Source organism: Rhipicephalus sanguineus, chromosome 4, assembly GCF_013339695.2.
Source record: "Rhipicephalus sanguineus isolate Rsan-2018 chromosome 4, BIME_Rsan_1.4, whole genome shotgun sequence".
Lineage (NCBI taxonomy): Eukaryota > Metazoa > Arthropoda > Arachnida > Ixodida > Ixodidae > Rhipicephalus > Rhipicephalus sanguineus.
In genome coordinates, this window is record NC_051179.1 from 29,011,395 (window position 1) to 29,031,921 (window position 20,527).

Sequence of the window (20,527 nt, forward strand, 5' to 3'; positions counted from 1 at the left end):
ACAACACTTTCGGTTCCCAGTTTTCCCGAAAAAAAAAAAAAAAACCCTTGTTCGTTTTGTTCCTATGTTTCTTTGTTTCATTTGCTTCTGAAAAGCGTTCAACATTTTCGCTTGATTACCAAATACCCGTCCTGATCTGGGTTCTGGCTGCTCTTGAAGGGGTGCTGACTCAAAGTTTCGAAGCTGAATTTACTATGACATACAAATCTTCCGAATACGGAGACGGCTCTCAGCAAGTGTGAAGCTCACGAAAGGCTGATATTTTATTTTGACTTGAAAGTAAACTTTCGCATGGCGCGTGCACCTATCGACATTGACACCAGTGTGTTTATGAGCTGGGTTTTGGCGATAATGTAGGACAAGGACCTCTGATCTTGCATTCGAAGAACTGTATACTTAGCAACGTTACCCTTCACGCCCCCTCCCCCCCCCTCACCTCTACACACGCCTATGGTCGGCCCCCTTGTATTCACGATGAGCATACGGAAAACAAGTGCATGTCGGGAACGACCACGTGCGCAACAGTCAGAAATGAGTCGTGCGTCTTGTACTCACAGGAGTGCACTCACAGCGAACGCAATAGAGCACGCCGAAAGGTGGACCCAGGTCGGGACGCCATCGTTCCTCCAGCTCGTACGTCAGGTTTCCAAACTGGCAATCTGCGAATTGAGAAAGGGGTATCGCAGTCAGCGCGGATTAGAAAAAAAGAAAGAAACTGCAGTGCGGAAACCACGTCGAAGATGATTACTCTCCACCAACACATAAGGGCATAATACAATGGATATATTCAACTCATACCCATTCGTTGTTTTTTTTTTATTTAGACGTGAAAACATGGGAAGGTAGGCTGCGTTTAAGCCTGCATCCTGAAATCTGTATCGAATCTACAAACGAACAGGAAAAGAAATAAAAAGAAATGAGCATCATGTACACACACAATCGCCGGCGTATTAATAATATTATCTAGGGTTCAACGTCCAAAAACCACGATATGAAATCGCCGGCGTATTTATTCTTGATCACTGCTTCTGTAAACACTCAGTCGCTTGTGGAAAGGTGCACAAGTCATGGGAACAGGTAATGCAGTGCAGTAGAGTTTCACCGCAGCGCAATTCTCCTCCCGACCGCCTCTCTTCAGGCCCTTACGATCAGAATTACGACGATGAAAAGACGAGGTATTAGGAGGAGCATACCCCCCTCCCCCCTCTCCCTTGCGCGCACCCCTGTGGCGATGAATGACGTGGCTATCCCATGTATCGAGTGGCTAAACATTGACTACGAACACGTCTTGCCGGAAAGCGACCGCATCACGACACTTTGGACCCAAGATCTTCATAACGTCAAACAGAACACAGTATATACGGTGCCATGCTCAGGAGTATCAAGTGCACTCCGTGTCTTGGTCCCAGCATTCATCCCATCCGTATGCTGAAATACTAGTAGCTTGAGAATGCGGCCGCGGTGGATGCCAACGCGGTCATTACGTCTGAGCGCGAACAGGACGGCAAAGCTAAGCCTCGCGTCGAGAACGGCCAGGGTTATTGAACGCTCCGCCCTCAACGTCTCGCGTAGAATGACAACATTCATGGTGTGAGAAACCTCGAAGTTCGCAGTGGTCATCGAAGTACCTCCCCCCCCCCTCCCAAACGCGCGCGCGCGCACACACACACACACGCACACACACATGCCAAGCTGGAGGGGGATAGCTAGAGGCACGAGTGTTGTGGGGTTGGCGTGGCACACGCAATGTGACTCCGCTGCAGTCAACAAAACATTGCCTATCTCTGCTTACAACAAAACGGCTGTTCTTTTCTCACGGCTGAAACCTTAAGCGTGTTTGAGTTCCCCGAGCGCTGGCACCAATGCCGATGCCCTTACACTCGCGTTTGCCACGGATCGCTAATAATGAGCAGTAAGCGCTGATGTGCTTCGTTTATGGAACCTTTATGAGGGGATTGATCGCGACAAAAGCTGCCACTATGAGGCAATCACAAATCCGTGAAACCATCTTCGGAACGTGTCAGCTTAATAGTTTCTCTTAGACCATCTGTACAGACGTTTTCATTTAGGCTCTACGAAGATGATACTCGTACGTTGTGTTTGTTTGTTTGTTTGTTTGTTTGTTTGTTTGTTTGTTTGTTTGTTTGTTTGTTTGTTTGTTTGTTTGTTTGTTTGTTTGTTTGTTTGTTTGTTTGTTTGTTTGTTGGGTTAATGGTACATAAGCAACTGAGGCAACGAAGGAACGCAATTACTACGTTGTAGAACATTGGTTTCAGCTTCAGACGCTTGTTCGACATTTCGCACTCGTTATATGCCAGTCGCCGCGCACATCTTCGCGTTTGCTCTGCGCTTTCCTTTCCCAGCGTAGAAAAAAACAAAAAAGAAACGAAGAAATGACTTCCGCTGGCTCAGCTAGGTGATCGCCGAAAACCTTGGGCATCGCCCAGAATCCCGCCAGAAAGCCTGAGCGCGTACAGCACGCCGAAGTCGTATATCGCTAAACGGCAAAAAGAGAAGAAAATAAATAGAAAGCCGTTCACCGGCAGCAGCACACCGTGTGCATTGGCGTTCCTCGCGTTGCTAGCCTCTCTGGAAGCATTCCCTGTAACAAGACCTCCCCATCTGCGGCTGCAGATGCTGCTCTTCTGCGATCGCCTCGCTCTCTCTCTCTCTCTGCTATACGTCGGCGCCGTTGCGGCGTCAGTGAGCGTTCTTCACGGCTTCGCTTTCTTCGATTTCGGTAAGCGGAGAAGGACGTTCGACGTCCTTCGCCCCGCTCGCTCACTCAGGCACCTTGACCTCCGCAAACGCTCGCGAAGAGGGATCCAGTGCCGGCGCCCGGCTGCCTGGCGCGACGGGCGCTCGTGTTCGCTCCCGGCTCTCACGAGCTGTTTGGCAAACAGTAGTCACGCGGGATCGCTTTCCGTGTGACGAAACATCTCGCCGTCGCATTGACTTGGCAATGCGTTCGCATCACTGGCGTAGCCAGCGGGGAGGGATTCGAACCTCCCCTTCCCCCCAAAAAATTTCAACTTTGCTTGCGTAATATACACACACACACACACCCAAACACACGCACGAACATGCATAAAGGGTGGTACAACCCTCCCACCCTAAAGAAAATCAGAAAAAAATATACTGGCTATGTCACTGCTTTGCATAGACTATTTTGTGGACTAGTTTCAGTGCTACCATACTGGGCTCTAGCCATGTCGTTTGTACCTATAACAACTAAATGAACAGTGCTACTAAGGACGCAAACGCATGAAAACGGTTGAGTTGGTGTCTTTCCTCTTTCTCTCCTCCTATCTTCCTCTTCCCTCCTCCCGAAAGAGTAGGCAGGCGTTGTGCCTCTCTATTCTCTCTGTCCTTGTGTATCTACGTATGCAGATCAACTAAATCAATAATAGTGGACGTTTCATGACCTTAATAATCCCTTTCGCGATATACAAAATTAAATAAAAAAAATTCGTTTAACAACCCAATGTGGCGGCACTCATGTGTCGAATGTAAAATCTTCTGTAGGCACCTTGAGCTCAGCTTTCCACAGTTGACAGTAGCGCGCCAGAACACACAGCCTAGCGGACGGTGAAGGGAAAACTGGAGGTATACGCGACACACAGGCACTTCAGATTGCTTATTACAAGGTAAGAGCTTCCAATGCCAGAAGTTCTAAGTTCGCGCGCTCCGCATGACTTGGGCGCGTTTACGGTGTGAATAGGAAGCGCGAACACCGCTAAACGCGAGCTTGGCAAACGTAGGTGTGTAGCGATTACACGAGCGATGAAGCATGGCACGCTGGCACGCGGAAAGTGATCCCAATTTATTCGCATCCCTATCGGCCAGTGCCGGGCACGCCGTCTAGGTAAAAGTACCGTATAGCGCCATCTTGCTGGTGCAAGGCGCGTAAATAAGACTACTATGTATCCTTAACAGCTGATCCCAGGTTGAGATTGAAGCACGTTGCTAGTATGTGAGCAAAGAAACGTTTTAATGTGGCACAAAAGTAACACGTAGAACGCACGGCACTCATAAAAGTGACTCTGTGCGTTTGTCATGTATGTATGTATGTATGTCATGTATGTCTTTTGTATTCGCTTGTGTACTTAACGTACTCTCATAGCCAAATGTGGTCTTTAGTTGGCACGTTGTACCTTTGCACTAGAGATAATCATTCAGGTATGTTGTCGGTTAGTTGAACGCCTACTCTGTAAAAACGGTAACAAAATAAAACGAAAACGTTCTTTGCAACGTGTTCTCTGTAACTTGAACTGTACACGGTTCGCATACAATGATTCCGTGCGCTTTTTTTTTTTTTAATAAAAGAGGGGCACCTTTGACCGTGCAATCGCAGCAAGTCTGTGGGGATTTATATTACTGCTGCTGTGTCTATTACATTGTACGTAGATCCTCGATTGAAAGGTGAGAGTGAGGACGACATTTTCGATAAAACACGATACACCAAGACGCTTTTAAAGGGCCACTAACGTGAAACAATAAATCGGTTTAGATTGGTAAATCGTACTCTGAAAATACTAATGTCGTAATTTCACCATCATAGACGTATTAATGGAGGAGAAAATCAATGTCAAGGTTTCGCTCGTTAAATAATCCCAGGTGGTCGAGATTTCCGGAGCCCTCCGCTACGGCGTCCCTCGTAATCATATCGTTAAACCCCAACAATTATTATTATTGTTGATGTCATAGTTTCATTTTTAAATTTCGCGCCGAAATCTCCGCGCGTGACGTCACGGATTTCAAAGTGAATTTTTCGTATTTTGGCCTATTGGCTCAACAAAATTCATTTAAATTTGATATGTTAAATCTATGGTCCTAAGCACACAATTTACTTAATTTTGACTAATTAAAATCTACGTAGGCCCTCGAAGACGCCGTCAAAATGTATTACGTCACGGCGATTGGTGCGGGTATTTCAAGGTGGCCTGGCCACCCGCATTTTCTTTTTGCATGTTTTCTCGCTTACCAAGCGTCTTCTCGCGACAAGCGTGGGGATTTTAGAATTGTGAAAGAGTAATTTACTAATACGAGAGAAATCGTTTTTGTCTTTAGTGTCCCTTGCTAGCCATTCATTTGCTCCTAATTACCGACAACGATGTGATTCAATGCAGCGATGCACACACCGTACGCTAAGTATGCAGTAGCCCTCTCGGCTGCACGGTTAGCAGCAAGCTCGAGTTTTCCTGATTTCATGAGCGACCGCAGTTGAAGGATGTCGCCGCGATCGCGTTTTACGGCTGCGCAGCTTTACGGAAGCACAATTGAGCTGCCAAGTATAGCGTTTACAACTTGTACGCTCGTTCGGCAAGTGCGTCCGTGTCGGCGGTTTTTATTGCCGGAACAAACTGCGCGTGCGCTCATAAACGCCGCTCACGCAACGAGCTTCTTAACGCAAACGACCGCGTGTAGCAGAACGGTCAGTGGCTCCCGTTTTCCCGTTTGACTGCCGGTACTTTGATCGTAGTAGCAACCCGTTCAAGCAACCGCCGTGTAACTGCGCCTAATATTTACGAGAAAGGGCTTACCGCTGTTACTAAACACGACCACTGCTATTAACTCGTCTGCGTTGCACCGTATACGCGCTGCATCTTCAAAATGCTTCAGCATTTCTGAGTACGTAGTTGAACTGCGGAAGCTTGACTGGTCAGAGGAACATTTTTGAACACATGGCCGGTTTCCTCGTTAACACTTTGCACAAGCTTTCGCTTAATAGTGACCTCATGAATGATATTCTAGCCACGTTGGAATCTTGACCCATGTTGGATTAGGATTGGCGTCTTAATGATTTAAATAGTGATCAAAATGCCAACATTAACCTTTGATTCACAGGAAACGAAGAATTGCGTCTCTTAATATCTTGTTTCCTTTGTTGATTTTATTTCTATGCTCCTCAAGGAAAGCGCATATGGAGGGCTTTAGTCGATATCACCGAATCACGTCATGTACTCGGATTCCATAATGGCGCCCGGATTATAGATAGATAGATAGATAGATAGATAGATAGATAGATAGATAGATAGATAGATAGATGGATAGATGGATAGATGGATAGATGGATAGATGGATAGATAGATAGATAGATAGATAGATAGATAGATAGATAGATAGATAGATAGATAGATAGATAGATAGATGGATAGATGGATAGATGGATAGATGGATAGATAGATAGATAGATAGATAGATAGATAGATAGATAGACAGACAGACAGACAGACAGACAGACAGACAGACAGATAGATAGATAGATAGATAGATAGATAGATAGATAGATAGATAGATAGATAGATAGATAGATAGATAGATAGATAGATAGATAGATAGATAGATAGATAGATAGATAGATAGATAGATAGATAGATAGATAGATAGATAGATAGATAGATAGATAGATCCTTCACCACGAAATACATCTATTCGAACCTCGTCCTGCAGCCCGCCGATCGAGCAACAAGGAGGAACAGCCGCCACATGCATAATAAATCACGACGTCGAAACGACCCGCTGTCAGAGCGCGCGCGTGGCGGCTACGAAAACGGCGATAAAACGAGAATGGCCGCCGCCGAGAAAGAGCATGACGACCCACTGTGTTGTGGAGCTTCTCAGTTCGAAAGACGCCGTCACGCGAAGGTACTACGCGAAGGTTTCTATGCGGGCGATGTGGAAGAGAGAGAGAGAGAGGGAAAAGACGTACTATCCGGTATTATAGATGATTGTGCCCATTCAGACGCCCGCATAGCCTCAACTAGATCGCTGTTGAGGTGCCGCTTCCGCGGCGCACTTGTGGCAGTGGCGAAGTTTTTTTTTTTTTTTTTAATGCAAAACTTTTCTAAGAATCAAACGACGGTTTCTGAAGTTTTCTTGCGGTTAACATAAGGAAAGCCATTTGGAACACCGGTACTGGCGGAAAAAATCTCTAGTGGTGTAAAGGAGCTGGACATTCGAGCAATCACAAAAAAAAAATTATAATCATGACGAAACTTGCAGCGGGACATTAATTCTTTTCGAAAGAGGTGTATAGTTTATGCGAAGCCTACCCTGTTTACTCGTTCCATAAACTGGCTAACAGTTGGGCTTGCGTTGGCTTTTGTTGAAACTGCGGGCTCTTACGGCAACGCTTTAACACAATACATATATACTTTATTAAGCATTTGTCTTCGCACTCGATAAGTGTTCTCCTCAGAAATATTCGACTCATATCCTAGCGTTTCTTCCTTTTTTATTAAATCCTTAACACTTTAATGCAATGTTTGTTGCTGAAACAAGAACAACCTTTGAGCATAATGCGAACGCATGTCGAATAGGTAAAGTACAACCTGGGATAACTACCCGAGGAACGTTCTTTTCTTTTTCTGTCATACTCTAAGATAGGCTTCTCTGCGGCGCATTGCTGTCTATTCAGGCCGCAAGTTAGCAAGGGTATCCTGGGCATGTTGGTTATCCATAGTTAATACAGAAACAGCGCGAAGTGTCTGTAGCCTCTCTTGCCCTTGTCCTTCGTGGTGTTTCTGGATCAGAAAGTCAGAAGCTCATATGGTTGTTGCCATAATTGTCACGTCCAGTGAACATAGTCATAATCGTAACGATGTTTACGTGTGACCACGATTACCAGCAGTACAGTCCCGCTGAGCAGCGATAACTTTCCTTTTAACATGTCATGTACTTGCAGAAAAAAACACACTAAGACAACTACTTCCGCACGACGACGACTGTTTGCAGGAGCGTTCGCACACGTGCAACGCCGCATTATCCATTTCTTTCTTCTACTCATTCTTTCTCTGTCTTTTTTTTTTTTTGCTTTTCCAGATGAAAAGCCTGGCATAACGGTCTGACTACAATGCCCCTGCATATCAGTAAAAACAACAAGCAACAGTAAGATCAAGCGACATACAACTCGAAAGCCGAAGTAAAGATCGACTTCAGCGTGGTCTTCCACATATATATATAAGATGTAAACAACAACACAAAGAAAAACAGGATCGTTTCAAATCACCAAAACGCTTGGCTTTCATCAAAAGCCAGTTCATGCGGAACATAACTGCCAGGTTTAGTTTTTCTTCGAGGATTTCCTCTCTTTCTCTCTCGCTATTCCCTCACATCTCATTTACTATACGTCGCACTCACAATAATGTCTCGGCCCCGGGGAAGAATGGAACGGATATCGGGGCATTAATATACCGCATGCATTAATACATAAAACTCGGGCGGACGCCGAGATCCGCGAGCAGCGGCTGGTTTTTTAGGCAGGCCCTCCGTCAAAAGTGTACGACTACGCTCTTTTAAGGCGACTCGGATATGGCCATTTTCCTCGGGAATTGCTCGAATAGAAAAAAAAAGCGCGAACGGAATGAACAATGCGAAAGACCCATAAAGAGAAACAAAAGCCAATATGGCGGAAAAAATTATGACGTAGGATTCTACACACCCCAGGCCATGCTCGCATGCGCCCTGATCTGGCATGACCCCCCCCCCCCCCCCCTCGCTGCCCTCTGCCTTCTCCACGACCTCCAAAACGAGAATGAGGGTGTGTGCTTAGCCCCGCCCACATCTTGGCTTTCTTTTTTATCCCAGCTACCGAGCAGCTGGGGCCCTAAAAGTGGCTCCGATAACGAAAGTGGGAGGATCTAATAACGCTCGTAAAACGCTGGATATAAAATACGAGCGCCGGGAAAAGGAAAGAAATTGAGAGAGAATGAAAACTTCTAAACGGGGGACAACACTCCTAAGCTCTCTGCCCGCTGCGTGCGAAGGGATCCATGCCTCGCAGCTCATTCCGAGCTATTGCTGCGTTTACGACCACGCCGTTATGAGGAGGCGTTGTTTTTTTCGCATGCTCCTTTCATTCCGTTTCATTTCATTCTTTCTTTATTCGTTCTTGATTTTTTTTTTCGGCGTCATCGCAATAGCGGGGCGTTATGTGCCGATAGAGCGAATACGCGAGAGCGATAAAAGAAAAGAGAGCGAGAGAGAGATTGAAGAATGGGCGCGAGAAAACATCAGAGACAAAGGTCAGCGTTGGCGAGACGAGGAGAAAAGAGGGAGAGGGGGTGAGAGAGAGAGAAGGAGCCATAAAACGCACACACCCGACCTCCTCTTCTTTCTCTGTCTCTCTTTCCATGATTTTCTTTCTTTGTTTTTCCTCTCCATCCATTCTTGCGTCCCCCCTCCCCCCTTCTCAACCCCCCTCACGTCTTTATTTGTTCCTGCTGTCTTTGTCGGCAGTAGGCGGCCTGAAACTCGGCTAACGAGCTGAGCAAACAACGATGGCACGTGGTGTACACATTGGAAGGGTGGGCAAGCGGTGCTTGGAAACAACACGGAGTGACCCGACAACACGTCGGCAGCATGGGAAGAAGATTTGGGGAAACCACCTCCTTTCTCCCTATCTCATTCACCTCTTTTTCTTTATCTCATTCGATTGCCGTCGATGCAGTACCGGAAGCAAACTCTTGAGGACGAAAGTGGCGGCAAGGAAAATCGGAGACTCACGCAACAAGGGGCCAAAAGAGAACTGGCTGTCTGAGAAGCCTTATTAAGAGCGTTATGTGAACGGAGGCTCCGTATTCCAGAAAGGTGCGTCTGAACTAAATACGGATGCTGACGCCACTTTCATAATAAAAGTCGGGTACATTAATAAACGGTGGGGTGTGTGGGAGGGGATTAGAAAAAATGGTCGACGATTTAGAAGTACTATATACGCACTCTGTAGGGAGAGCGGTAAGCTCTCCCCACAAAAAGACATGACGCATAAAATTAAAACAATTGAAGAAAAGTAGACCGATCATAAGGAAGCAGACCGATTAGTTCTCCTGCCATGACGCACCATCGATTTACACCTTTACGTAGGACAACTGCTCGTCGGCTGCTATGCTGCGGTGGCTTTCTACGAATCCGCGGCGTCGTAGCGACGGTTTTTCACTTGTTACATATCTTTAGTCAGGTGACCGTGTTAATATTAATAGAACTGCGAAGATTGACTACTCTGGGCATTGCGTGAGGGCTTCTGGAAGGACTGCAGAAAACCATGCACATTATTGAGGACGCCTTTGTTTCGTAAGTTCTTTGGTTTCGTAAACTCTGTTTCATAATGTCCGTGTTTGCTGATTCGCCAGTACGTATGCGGTTCGCGATATTCGGGGAAAATAAATTTTTTTTGTGAATAAAAGATGAACAGCAAACAAACAAGACAAGCACAAAAAAAAACATTCACATGGTTCCTCATGCAGTTGCCTAAGATGACAACGAACGCGAAAGCCATCATCTTGTTATTCTCTTTCTTCTGAGTCGATTTCATTGATCCGCGTCCCCCAACTCCCGTCCCCCGTCCCCTTCCGAGAGCTTTCTGCACCAAACGTGGTTTCGCACTGCCTCGGAGATCGGAGGCATTCGAAGCTTCCTTCACCTCACGTGGTTTTGCATTGCCTCCGGGATCGGCCCACCTTTGACCAAGCAACGATGTGTGTGATGACGTCATCATGCGGCGTCACGTTATATGACGTTGTGATGATGTCATATACATAGCCGACCTGTGACGTCATGATGATGACAATGGGCGACGTCATCATGCTATGATTGTTTCCTGGATCACTCGCATTGACACTGACGCTGCGGACGGTCACTTTTCACGTTTGATGAGGCATGTAAGGCTTTCGTCGACATCGCAGTGACACTTTCTTATATAGCAGTGTTTCCCTCAGCGTCCAAACCGTGTCAACGGTCTATGTCTTCTTAGCAGGAACGCTTAGCATACGGCATAATCTTATCGCTGACCTTGCTTTGAGAATGCAGAAACCTCCCCAGAGGATGCGCCGACAATGCAAACCTCGAGATGCAGTGCAGCCGACTCTTATCTCTGCAGGAAACGCCTCGCGCATATCTGCCGACCGACGGTGCCAGTCAGGTGTCACATACACAATGCATCCTGCCTTCTCTCTAGTCGCGTCTTTCCAGACCTGCCGTATTAGTATACCCAAGACTGCGCGCGACCTCATAACGGCCTCTGCAGAGATAAGGGTCCACCGCGCGTCCACAACAACTGTCGCTGCGGTTTTTATCGCGGACGCTACAGCACGCTCACAACGAAGGTCTCTTTCTTGGCGTTGGATATAAGGAGAACGGTCACGAACGGCTGGCCCGTCTCTCGTTAAGTGCGTATTAGCATTTGTTTACCTTCCTCCTCGCCATCTGGACTGAAACACCGGGTGTCTAGCCCGTATGAGACAGGATGCGGCTTAAAAACCATCAGTGACGTCGCACGCATACACATTCGCGCTAGTGCAGTCAGCGCAGCGCAACGGACAGGACACACAGAAACAAAAATGTTATAATCATCCGACAGAGGAGTTCGAGCTCTGGGCCTGTTGTGCCGAATGACAACGAATCAACAAAAAATTTATCGTAATGACAACCGTGCAAGTAACCTGAAAAGCATTCGTGAAAAAGGAGCGGAAGAAGACACCAGACAAGAGAGAATGCAACGCTCGTCCTGTTTTGTCTCTCTCTATTAAAGACGATAGTCTTTCTTGGGGAACTTAAACGCGGAAATTTGTCTGTCTGTCTGTCTTTCTTTCTGTTCGTCTGTCACCCGTTTCAGGCAACTGGCAAAAGTTTAACCCCTTCCTGAACGCCCAGCCATCTTGAACTAGTACCGCCGTTCATATTTGTGAACATTGTCGATCAAAAGCAAATGTTACGCATATCTGAGGCGCACCATCAATACGTAAGTATTAGGTGGTGTGTTCCTTTACTAGAAAATACATAGATACGTAATTCTAAAGACCCTAGTGTTTCTTAGGCTGCGCTGAAAATGCTAGTGTTTCTTAGGCTGAGCTGCAAATGCGACGCTATGAGCCAGATGCGGCGATTCAACATAGAGGAGGAGGACTCATGTATATAGTCAACTAGAACACATATATTATACTCATGTAGTACGGCAGGAAGAAGACTATCGTCTTTCGACGACATTTGCAGCGAAGCACGCAGATACGCGGCCAATTTTTCTGCTGTGTCTACTAGCGCTGTTTTTTCACCACTGAATTCACAACTAGCTCGAGTTCGCACCCTTTTAATTATTATAGTACGCACTTCGCCTACTAGAATGAAAGAGAGATAGCTACTCTTTAATGAGAACGAGAGATTTCCTTTGTAGTACGTCTGCCGGGCTTGTGTATATGGTAACGATTCCTACGTAAGCCAAATGATGCGCACAAATCTCCCTCCCAGACAGAACCGCACACACAAAACAAGCCAAAACACAGAAATCTACGTAAAGAGATGAAAACTCCTTCTAGAAGGTCTGTCGCTGGAGCCAATGTTCCAACAAGCGGTCTTCTCTTCTTCGAGGCAGCAATATTTTAAAGAAGGCAAGGCCACTTCTCGAAACGATCGCTCCAGCGACACCTCTGCTGAAGGACTTTTCTTCTACCCGCCGCGGTGGTCTAGCGGTTATGGTGCTCGACTGCTGACCCGAAGGTCACAGGATCGAATACCGGCCGCGGCGGCCGCATTTTCGAATGTAGGCGAAATGCTAGAGGCCCGTGTACTTACATTTAGGCGCATGCTAAAAAACACCAGATGGTCAAAATTTTCTGGAGCCCTCCACTACGGCGTCCCTCATAAACCATACCGTGGTTTTGAGACGTAGGACCCCAACAATTGTGCATGACTTTTCGTCTCTTCAAACCTCCATATTCTCCTCAACATCTGCCATATATACATACATGTTTGTGACAGAGATTGTGCGCCATCTGATCTCCATGAATTTCTTGCACAGCGCCTTCGCATTCGGCAAGAAAAGACGGAGAAAGATAGATAGAGAGACTGCAGCAATCAAAAGGCGTTCACGGTGTGCTGTGTTTTGCATTCGCCGACACCGAGAGCACGAGGAGACCAGTGCCGTATGATAATCCTGGCACGGTCGACGTGGGAGGCAAAATCCGAGACGAGCGGCCCTCGTGCAGTGGAAGATCGCCAAGGAGATGAAGGCGAGAAGAGAAGACGACGACGGGAAGACGCGACCCGTCAGAGACGAGAGCAAGGGGGGAGAGAGCAAGGGCAGACAGACAGCATAACAACGTACGAAATGCCAAAGTTGTTGGGGACACAAAGTGGAAAAAAGTGCATCTTCGCTCGCCACTATGTTTAGTTGAGAACCGCGAGGGACGGAAAGAGCTTCGTCTGCCGCCATTGCAGGAGCTGAAATGAAAACGGGTTGAGGAAGAACGCAGGCAAGGAAAGAAGGTAAAAAAATAAGAAAATTGCAAACAGAAGTAACGAAGGAACGAGTAAACAATGAAGAAAGAACAGAGGAGACCGAAAGGAAGAAGAATGAAAGAAGAGGAAAGATCGAATGACTAAATGAAACAAGGGAAGAAGGACTACGAACGGCAGAACGTTGAGTTACTTGGTACGAACTCATGACGAAAGAAGTGTTGTGCAGACACGTACACAGAGGAGAGATCAGCACAACTGAAACTCCGCAGGTGGAGGACGTAGGTGGCGAGGTCAGGTAGGAGAACGTAGGGATGAAAAGGAAAGACTGACAAAATCTCAATCGTTTTCTTTCCTCTTTCATCCTCTTCTGATCTCGTGGAATCTCGTTCGTTCTTTCGGACGCACGAGAAGCGAGGACGACAAACGAAGTCATCACACATTCCGACAGCCGTTGCGCAGTAAGGCGCCTAAGCAAAAGACAAAGAAGAGAGCCTCGGAACGAGATGATCAGGAGCATCGCACCTCAGTGCCGTATGTTACGTATATAGCCGGGAGGGGGCGCGCGCTCCACATACTGTATACACCGGGACGGCCGCGGACCCGGCGTCACTCTACCGTCGCTTCCTCAATCACCCTCTTTCACTCTCTGTCATCCCTGCCTCACTATATTTCACTCTCGTCAACGCAGCGGTGTTCTCCCCACCTCTGCCTGCCACATCCAGAGGCACGCGCGAACTGCGAGCCTTCGTGCAGACATTTGCAACGTCAGGACGACTGTACCATGACGACGACAAGCGTGCAACGGCAACATCTGTCGCCGCCGCTTGCCGCGACGCTGAATTCAATTTCCGGCAGGAGGCACCGAGCGCGCGCTCTTCTTGCGACGTAAAGCTTGTCACGTGTTGTCTCTCGCAGTGCACATCCACGCTTTCTGTTTTAGAAAGGCGTAGAAACACGTTTTCGCTGCCGAGAAAAGCGTGCATAGTTTTGTTCTGTGTCTAGTTCTAAAGAATGGAACAGCATTGCCGGAAGGAATAACGGAGCGAGCGAAAGGAAGATGGATGCGCAAGTAACAGCAGCTCGCGTTGATGGAAAGTCCTTTGTCGAGACCTCGTTTCGGCGCTGTTTCTTGCCGCTCCCCTCGTTGTATTCGCATTCGCGACCATTCTGGAACAGTTTTGCCTCCTTTTGCCCATCGTGGCGACGGCTGGCGACGATAGGTTGAACGGTTCGGGAGCAAACATGTCAATGAATGGATCGCAGGCAAAGCAGCGGGCGAAAGGTAAGAAAACGATTCCAAAACGGACGCAAAACTAGGTGTTGCGTCCTTTTGTGCGTATACTGGGACGCCGTCCATATTGAAAATGAAGCACATACATTTATATGTCGGTGAGATTGCTGTGTAGTAGAAGGCAGGTTATAGTATAAAAAGAAAACCTAGATGAACAAAATAATGGGAATTTTATTCGAGATGCTCGTTTCTTTGTTAGACAACCGAGTGAATCCAACAGACAGCTACGCCAAGGCAAGCACAGGAGACGGTATTTATTGTTTTTAACTGTAGCTTAATAATTATGACATAAATTGAAATGAATTAAAGTGAAAGAAGAAGCACCTTTTCCGTCCGTGGGTTCCGAACACGCAACCTTCGAATTACGCGAAAGTGCACCCAGTCAAAGACATATTGAAATATACGATGCAAGAATGGCAGACTGGGCGTATTGGTTCAGCATATTTTGAAGTTTACAATTGCCGAGATTGTCAATGTAGTCAGAATTTTCGCGCCTGCTCTGTTGTCGCCAGAAGCCAAGATAAATGGGTGGGATTAATCATTGAAGCAAAGAGAATCATCTGAGCAGGCGACAAGTGTGCTAGCGTGGCTTCAATTTCATTATAATCAAACGAGTTGTCATACTTGAATGCGACTGCGCATTGATGAACTTCGACAGCGCGTGGTGTGTATAGACTGTGGTCCCTTCTGAATAAAGATTGTTGGAGGTGCCGGTCCGCGTGTGTGTATGACTCCCTTTGTCCGTTGTCGTCGTCGCGCCTTACACTTCAAGATGCGGTTTGATGGTGCAACCAGAGAGGGTGCCTCCCCCCCCCCTTCTTTTTTTTATTATCTGAAGGTGGCTGCAAGTGTGCCCAATGCCGTTAGTAAGAAGGTCCTGTCCCGTTAATTTTTTAAGGTGCAGGGTTATGACCATATAGGTTTTTGACGAAAATGGCGACCGAGAACCCTTGATCTTGCATTCCAAGAGCGGTTTACTTCCCACCTGCCCTCGGAAAGCCGTGGATCAAAGGCAGTCCGTTGCGAGAAGCACTTCATCGCTTCCACTGCGACTCTTTCATTCGCACTCGACCAATGGAGGGGGGTGGGGGGGGCTGCGCCACTTCGACTCTCCACCCCCCCCCCCTTATGGAGAATCCTGCGCCCCGCGTTCTTATCTCGTTGGCGGCGGAGAAATTTCAAGAGGGCAGTCCATCTCGACAAAGGAGCCGACTCGAGCCGCGATCGCGCGACGATGAGTCAGAGCACTTCGCACCTTTTTGTGTCTATTGGCCAAAGTGAATAAGAGTGGCTCAAAAAATGCTGTCGTGTGGCTATGTGCGACTGAACATCGATGTTATCTATTAGCGACGACGACATTTTATGGCACACTGTGAACCCAAAGCCAAGGATACTCTCTAGCCTTGAGCGCCACCCTCTTAATCTTCAAAAACTTGCTACTTTGGCGCGAAATTTTCGGCTAATTCTTTCGCTGCTTTCACATACTGTCGTCTAACATGTTACTGTAGGCATCTGACTAGTTGTCGAGTTGTTTCATACTTGGTTAAAAGCGCATAGCGGTGAGTCAAAGGCAAGAATAAGCACAAAGCTGCATCACACTCGACAAGTTTTGTTAGTCAGCGCTTGTTAGCAGCCATTGGCGTAGCGAGGGGGTTTGGCGGGTAGGTTCAGACGCGCCCGAAATCCTTCACTTTTGCATGTGTATATATGCACGCACGCATACAAACACACGCACGAACGTTCATAAAGGTCGGTTGAACCATCTCATCATTTAAAAGAGGCTCCAAGTCTGTCTTATACATTTCCTCAGTCGGACATGTTCCGTCATCACTTAATGTGTATTGTTATGACGATGCATGTTTTTAGCGATAATGGCAGGCACGGACCGCTCACGCTGCGTTTCAAGAAATCTCTTTACTTCCCACTTCTAGCCCCGTAAAGACGGAAACCAAAGGCAGGCCGTTGTGAGCAGCCCGTCATTACTTCATTTTAACATTCTCATCTATCGCGAAGCTCTTTTCTTTCGGACTTGATCAATGAGAGGAAAGTTGGCACTGTGGTGAAACTTTGCCCTTCCCTCCCCCTCTCCCCGCTAACGGAGTACCCTGCGTGCGCTTATGGCGACATCAACACATTACGCGCATGCATCCAACTTCCCGTGTGCGCGCAGCCAGGATCCCTTCGCTCAAGTCGAAGTTATGGACCAATATCGACCTGAGGGGTCTGGAGGGTAGCAAGCTAGTGGCCTTGGCGAAGAGGCCCTTCGAAGCATGGCGAGACGGCGCGCGTCCAGTGTTCCTCCGGCGAGTGCACGCGACGTAATCAATCCCGATCGCGGCGGCGACGCGTGTAAACGCTTCGCCCGCCCCGCGGCGTGCATTATTTGAACCGGTGCATCGTCGACGCCTCTTCCACGTCGCCGACGAGGAAGAGACGTCGAGCATGTACAGGGACACTAAGCACGTCGACTCAGAAGAAAAATAAGAAGACGGCTTTCGCCTTCGAGTCGTCCTAGGTGCACGCATAAGGGACCCTGTGAGTTTTCATTGACTTCCAAACCCAGATCTATCTATCTATCTATCTATCTATCTATCTATCTATCTATCTATCTATCTATCTATCTATCTATCTATCTATCTATCTATCTATCTATCTATCTATCTATCTATCTATCTATCTATCTATCTATCTATCTATCTATCTATCTATCTATCTATTCTATCTATTCTGTCTGTCTGTCTGTCTGTCTGTCTGTCTGTCTGTCTGTCCTGTCTGTCTGTCTGTCTGTCTGTCTGTCTGTCTGTCTGTCTGTCTGTCTGTCTGTCTGTCTGTCGAGAGAGAGAGAGAGAGAGCAAAGTTGAACAAGTGCTTGGCTCGTGACATTCACGTCTCGAAGAAGCGATATCGATCCCCACTTTATCGCTTGCGACATACTTTCGAAAACACGCAGACGGCCGTGAATGTGAAACCAGCTGTGGAACAACTTTCCAGCGTCAGGCCGTAGGTGGTAATTAGTGCCGCCGAGTAATCGAGCGCGAAGATTCCGGAGCTCTCACACCGATCGATACGGAATATTGAAGGCGCGCGCTTGGGCAACCCTTGCTTTACACAGTATGTTTTCTTCTATTGATTTTATTTTTTTTTCTTTGAAAGAACGTAGTTACCTTACACGAAGAGGCATTGTTCGTGAATCGAAGCGTGTAGTGGTAGTTGAGCTGTCGTTGCTCATGCGGGAAAACTTATAAACGGTATATTTGACCACGCCCTACGGTATTCCTACATGACAGCCTTATCTGCAGGTTCACGTATACTTTTCATGTTGATGTTAACGAACGATTTTTGAGAGCGATCACACATGCATGCATGCATGCAAAAAAAAAAAAGAAAAACGTATCCCAGTTCCACCCCGTGTGAAATTTGCAATAACAGCGGAGTTGCGGTGCTCCTGTGTTTCCCTTGTAATTTCCTGTGATTGTCTGTGACGTTTTGTGATTTTGTGCGGGTGAATGTGATTACGTTATCTGTAGAGTAGAGACGCATGGGAGGAGACGTGTGGCGGCCGCTGCCGCACCCACCACTGCTACAGTGGTTTTGTATAGGCCCTATTCACGCTCGTGCCGCCATTCCCCGTTTCACTGTACGGCTACCGGTTCGTCCGCGACCGAGGCAGTTACTTACTCCATCTATGGGTGTATCTGGGAACCGGAGCGTGACATGCGGACGCTCACCTGCGGTCCGGCCTAGCCCTAGAACAGCTCTGCTGTTAATAAAAAAAAAAAAGAAATGCTCGCACCGCACCCGGCCGGAGTAGCAGCTGCGAAGATGACTGTGTTCTTACGCAAGGAGGTTACTTCGGTTCGGCACAACTTCCAGGGGGCAATTCTTCAAGCTTTTACGAAGCATCCAAAATAAGGAAATCCGTCTCGATCCCACAAACATGCGCCTCTCTGAAAGGTATGCGTCCAAATATACATCAAGGGCTTGGTTATGTGCATCACGTAAGCGAGTCGTTAAGACACAATTGCTCCGAATTGCACCAAACATTGAGTGCTGATGTGCACTGCACGACACACGGCGGCAAACAGGAGTCAGAGGAGCTACACATCTACGAATAATGGGCGGTCTGTACAGAACACGCAATAAATTCGCGCGACAACTCAACAAACGTACTGAACTTGTGGGCGCCAACATCGCATTCATCTGTGTTCATGTTAAAAAGACAGGGTGTGCGAACAGGGACACAAGAGAGAACTGAAGACACTTATCTTGACTTCTCGCTTGTGTCAGTGTTTGCACACGCTCTCTTTAAAAAAAAAAAACAAGAAAACCTACCAACTAGCTCAGCTCTCTGTTATTCATCCGTATTGCGTCTTTCACAAGTGTCGCGATATTCGGCGGTGGCACTTCCCACCAGTCGCTGTGCCCCTTTGGCTTGTGACGTAGAGATCGCGCTAACGCTTTTATCGGCAGTTGCCCTTTGGGCGCGCTATGGGACGGAAGCGTGTTGTTCGCTCGGAGGAGAAAGAGCGGGAACTGAAGGTGCGCCAACGCGCACAGAAGCGCGAAAGGGCGCAAAAAAGACGTGAAGCGGCAGGCTTCGCTCGCTGCCATCTTTCGCAGTAATGGAAGGCCTCTGCATTGTTTTTTCTTTGTTGCATAAAGCTCTCGTACTCTATATATAACTGACATTGGTCAACGTGTGTGTGACGCTTGTGTATATCGCCGTTGCTGGTAACAAACGTCTCCTCTTCTTTTTGAATCTTCACCGCTAACTGATAAGCCAAGCCCAAAAAGTACACGCACGGTGCACGAAAAACGATTTTTTTGCTAATATTTTTTTTAAATGCGAAGCATTTCTTAGCGAACCTCAGGCACTTTGGGCGTTTCTATCTACGTATCTATCTATCTATCTATCTATCTAGCCGCCTACGTCTGGGTGCTCTCATGATGGCCTCCTTAACTTGATGTAGACCAAAATTTGCATGGGAGGGTAAGAGGATTTGAGGAATATGACTGCCGGGTCATGACATGAATAACGTTAAAATCTTGTCGCGTACGTCGTCAAACCCTTTCCACTAGACACGTGTGGCACATACCCGTTGACCACGGGCCGCGGTGTACGGGTATGCGCCACAGGTGATAGTGTATATCTACCCAGGAACGGCGAGAACAGACATTGGTAACTTAAATGCTAGAGGGTTCAGGAAAACCAACATCGGCAGCGTTGACTCAACGAATGGAAAGAATAAAAATGAGGATCCCAGCAGGAATCGAACCCAAGCATTCTGCGTGGCAATCAGGTATTCTACCACTGAGCCACGCCAGGTTTATAAACTGTTTTGGAAAAATAGCCTACGCAGGCGTAATATCGGTGCAACGTCAATTGTGGTTGTGGCGCTGGCTATCTAATTTTACAAGAAAGCAATAAACACTACATGGTACTCCTACGATGTGTACTCCTACGATACAGGCGTCATATGAGATTAACGTCTGTAGTTCCAGTGTTGGCTCCGCTTTTATAGCAGTCTAATAAACATTACGTTTGTATTCCTATGATTCAGCAAGCTATATTGAAGCACTGCTCGACCCCGGAGGAATACATTAACGAAAGTTACATATGATATCCACATCACCGCACCGTAAAGTGCACTTCGTCCATCAGAACGACGCAGTGTCCTCTTCATTTCTTACGAGGCTGGGCGATGGCCTCATGCTGACAGAGGATGGTGCCAGATTGATCGACAGCCGCTTTGTAGACTAGGCTACGTAGGCCACATACGCCCAGGTAGTCTACGAATACGACAAACACCATCCACTGATGTTGGTCTACGTAGCACTATCCAGGCCTACTACCCTCGACGGCCTATACATCACCAACGCGAAGGGTGGCTTCAGGTTCCGACATGTCGCCGGCTCTGTCGACAGACAATTTGTCGACGAAATGACCGAGGCATCCACGAATTCGAACAGCTCTACTATACAACATACTTCACTACACATGGACCC

At 47.3% G+C, this 20,527-nt stretch overlaps 1 protein-coding gene across 2 annotated transcripts in view; it reads right to left on the minus strand.

Moving 5' to 3' along the window:
- The window catches only part of LOC119389699 (dorsal-ventral patterning protein Sog), a 252,839-nt gene that overhangs the window by 145,530 nt on the left and 86,782 nt on the right, over window positions 1–20,527 (minus strand). For both annotated transcript variants that reach the window (XM_049414523.1, XM_049414522.1), the window contains exon 2: window positions 556–659. In XM_049414523.1, coding sequence (XP_049270480.1) covers window positions 556–659 — 104 coding nt within the window. The remainder of the gene's footprint in view (window positions 1–555; window positions 660–20,527) is intronic.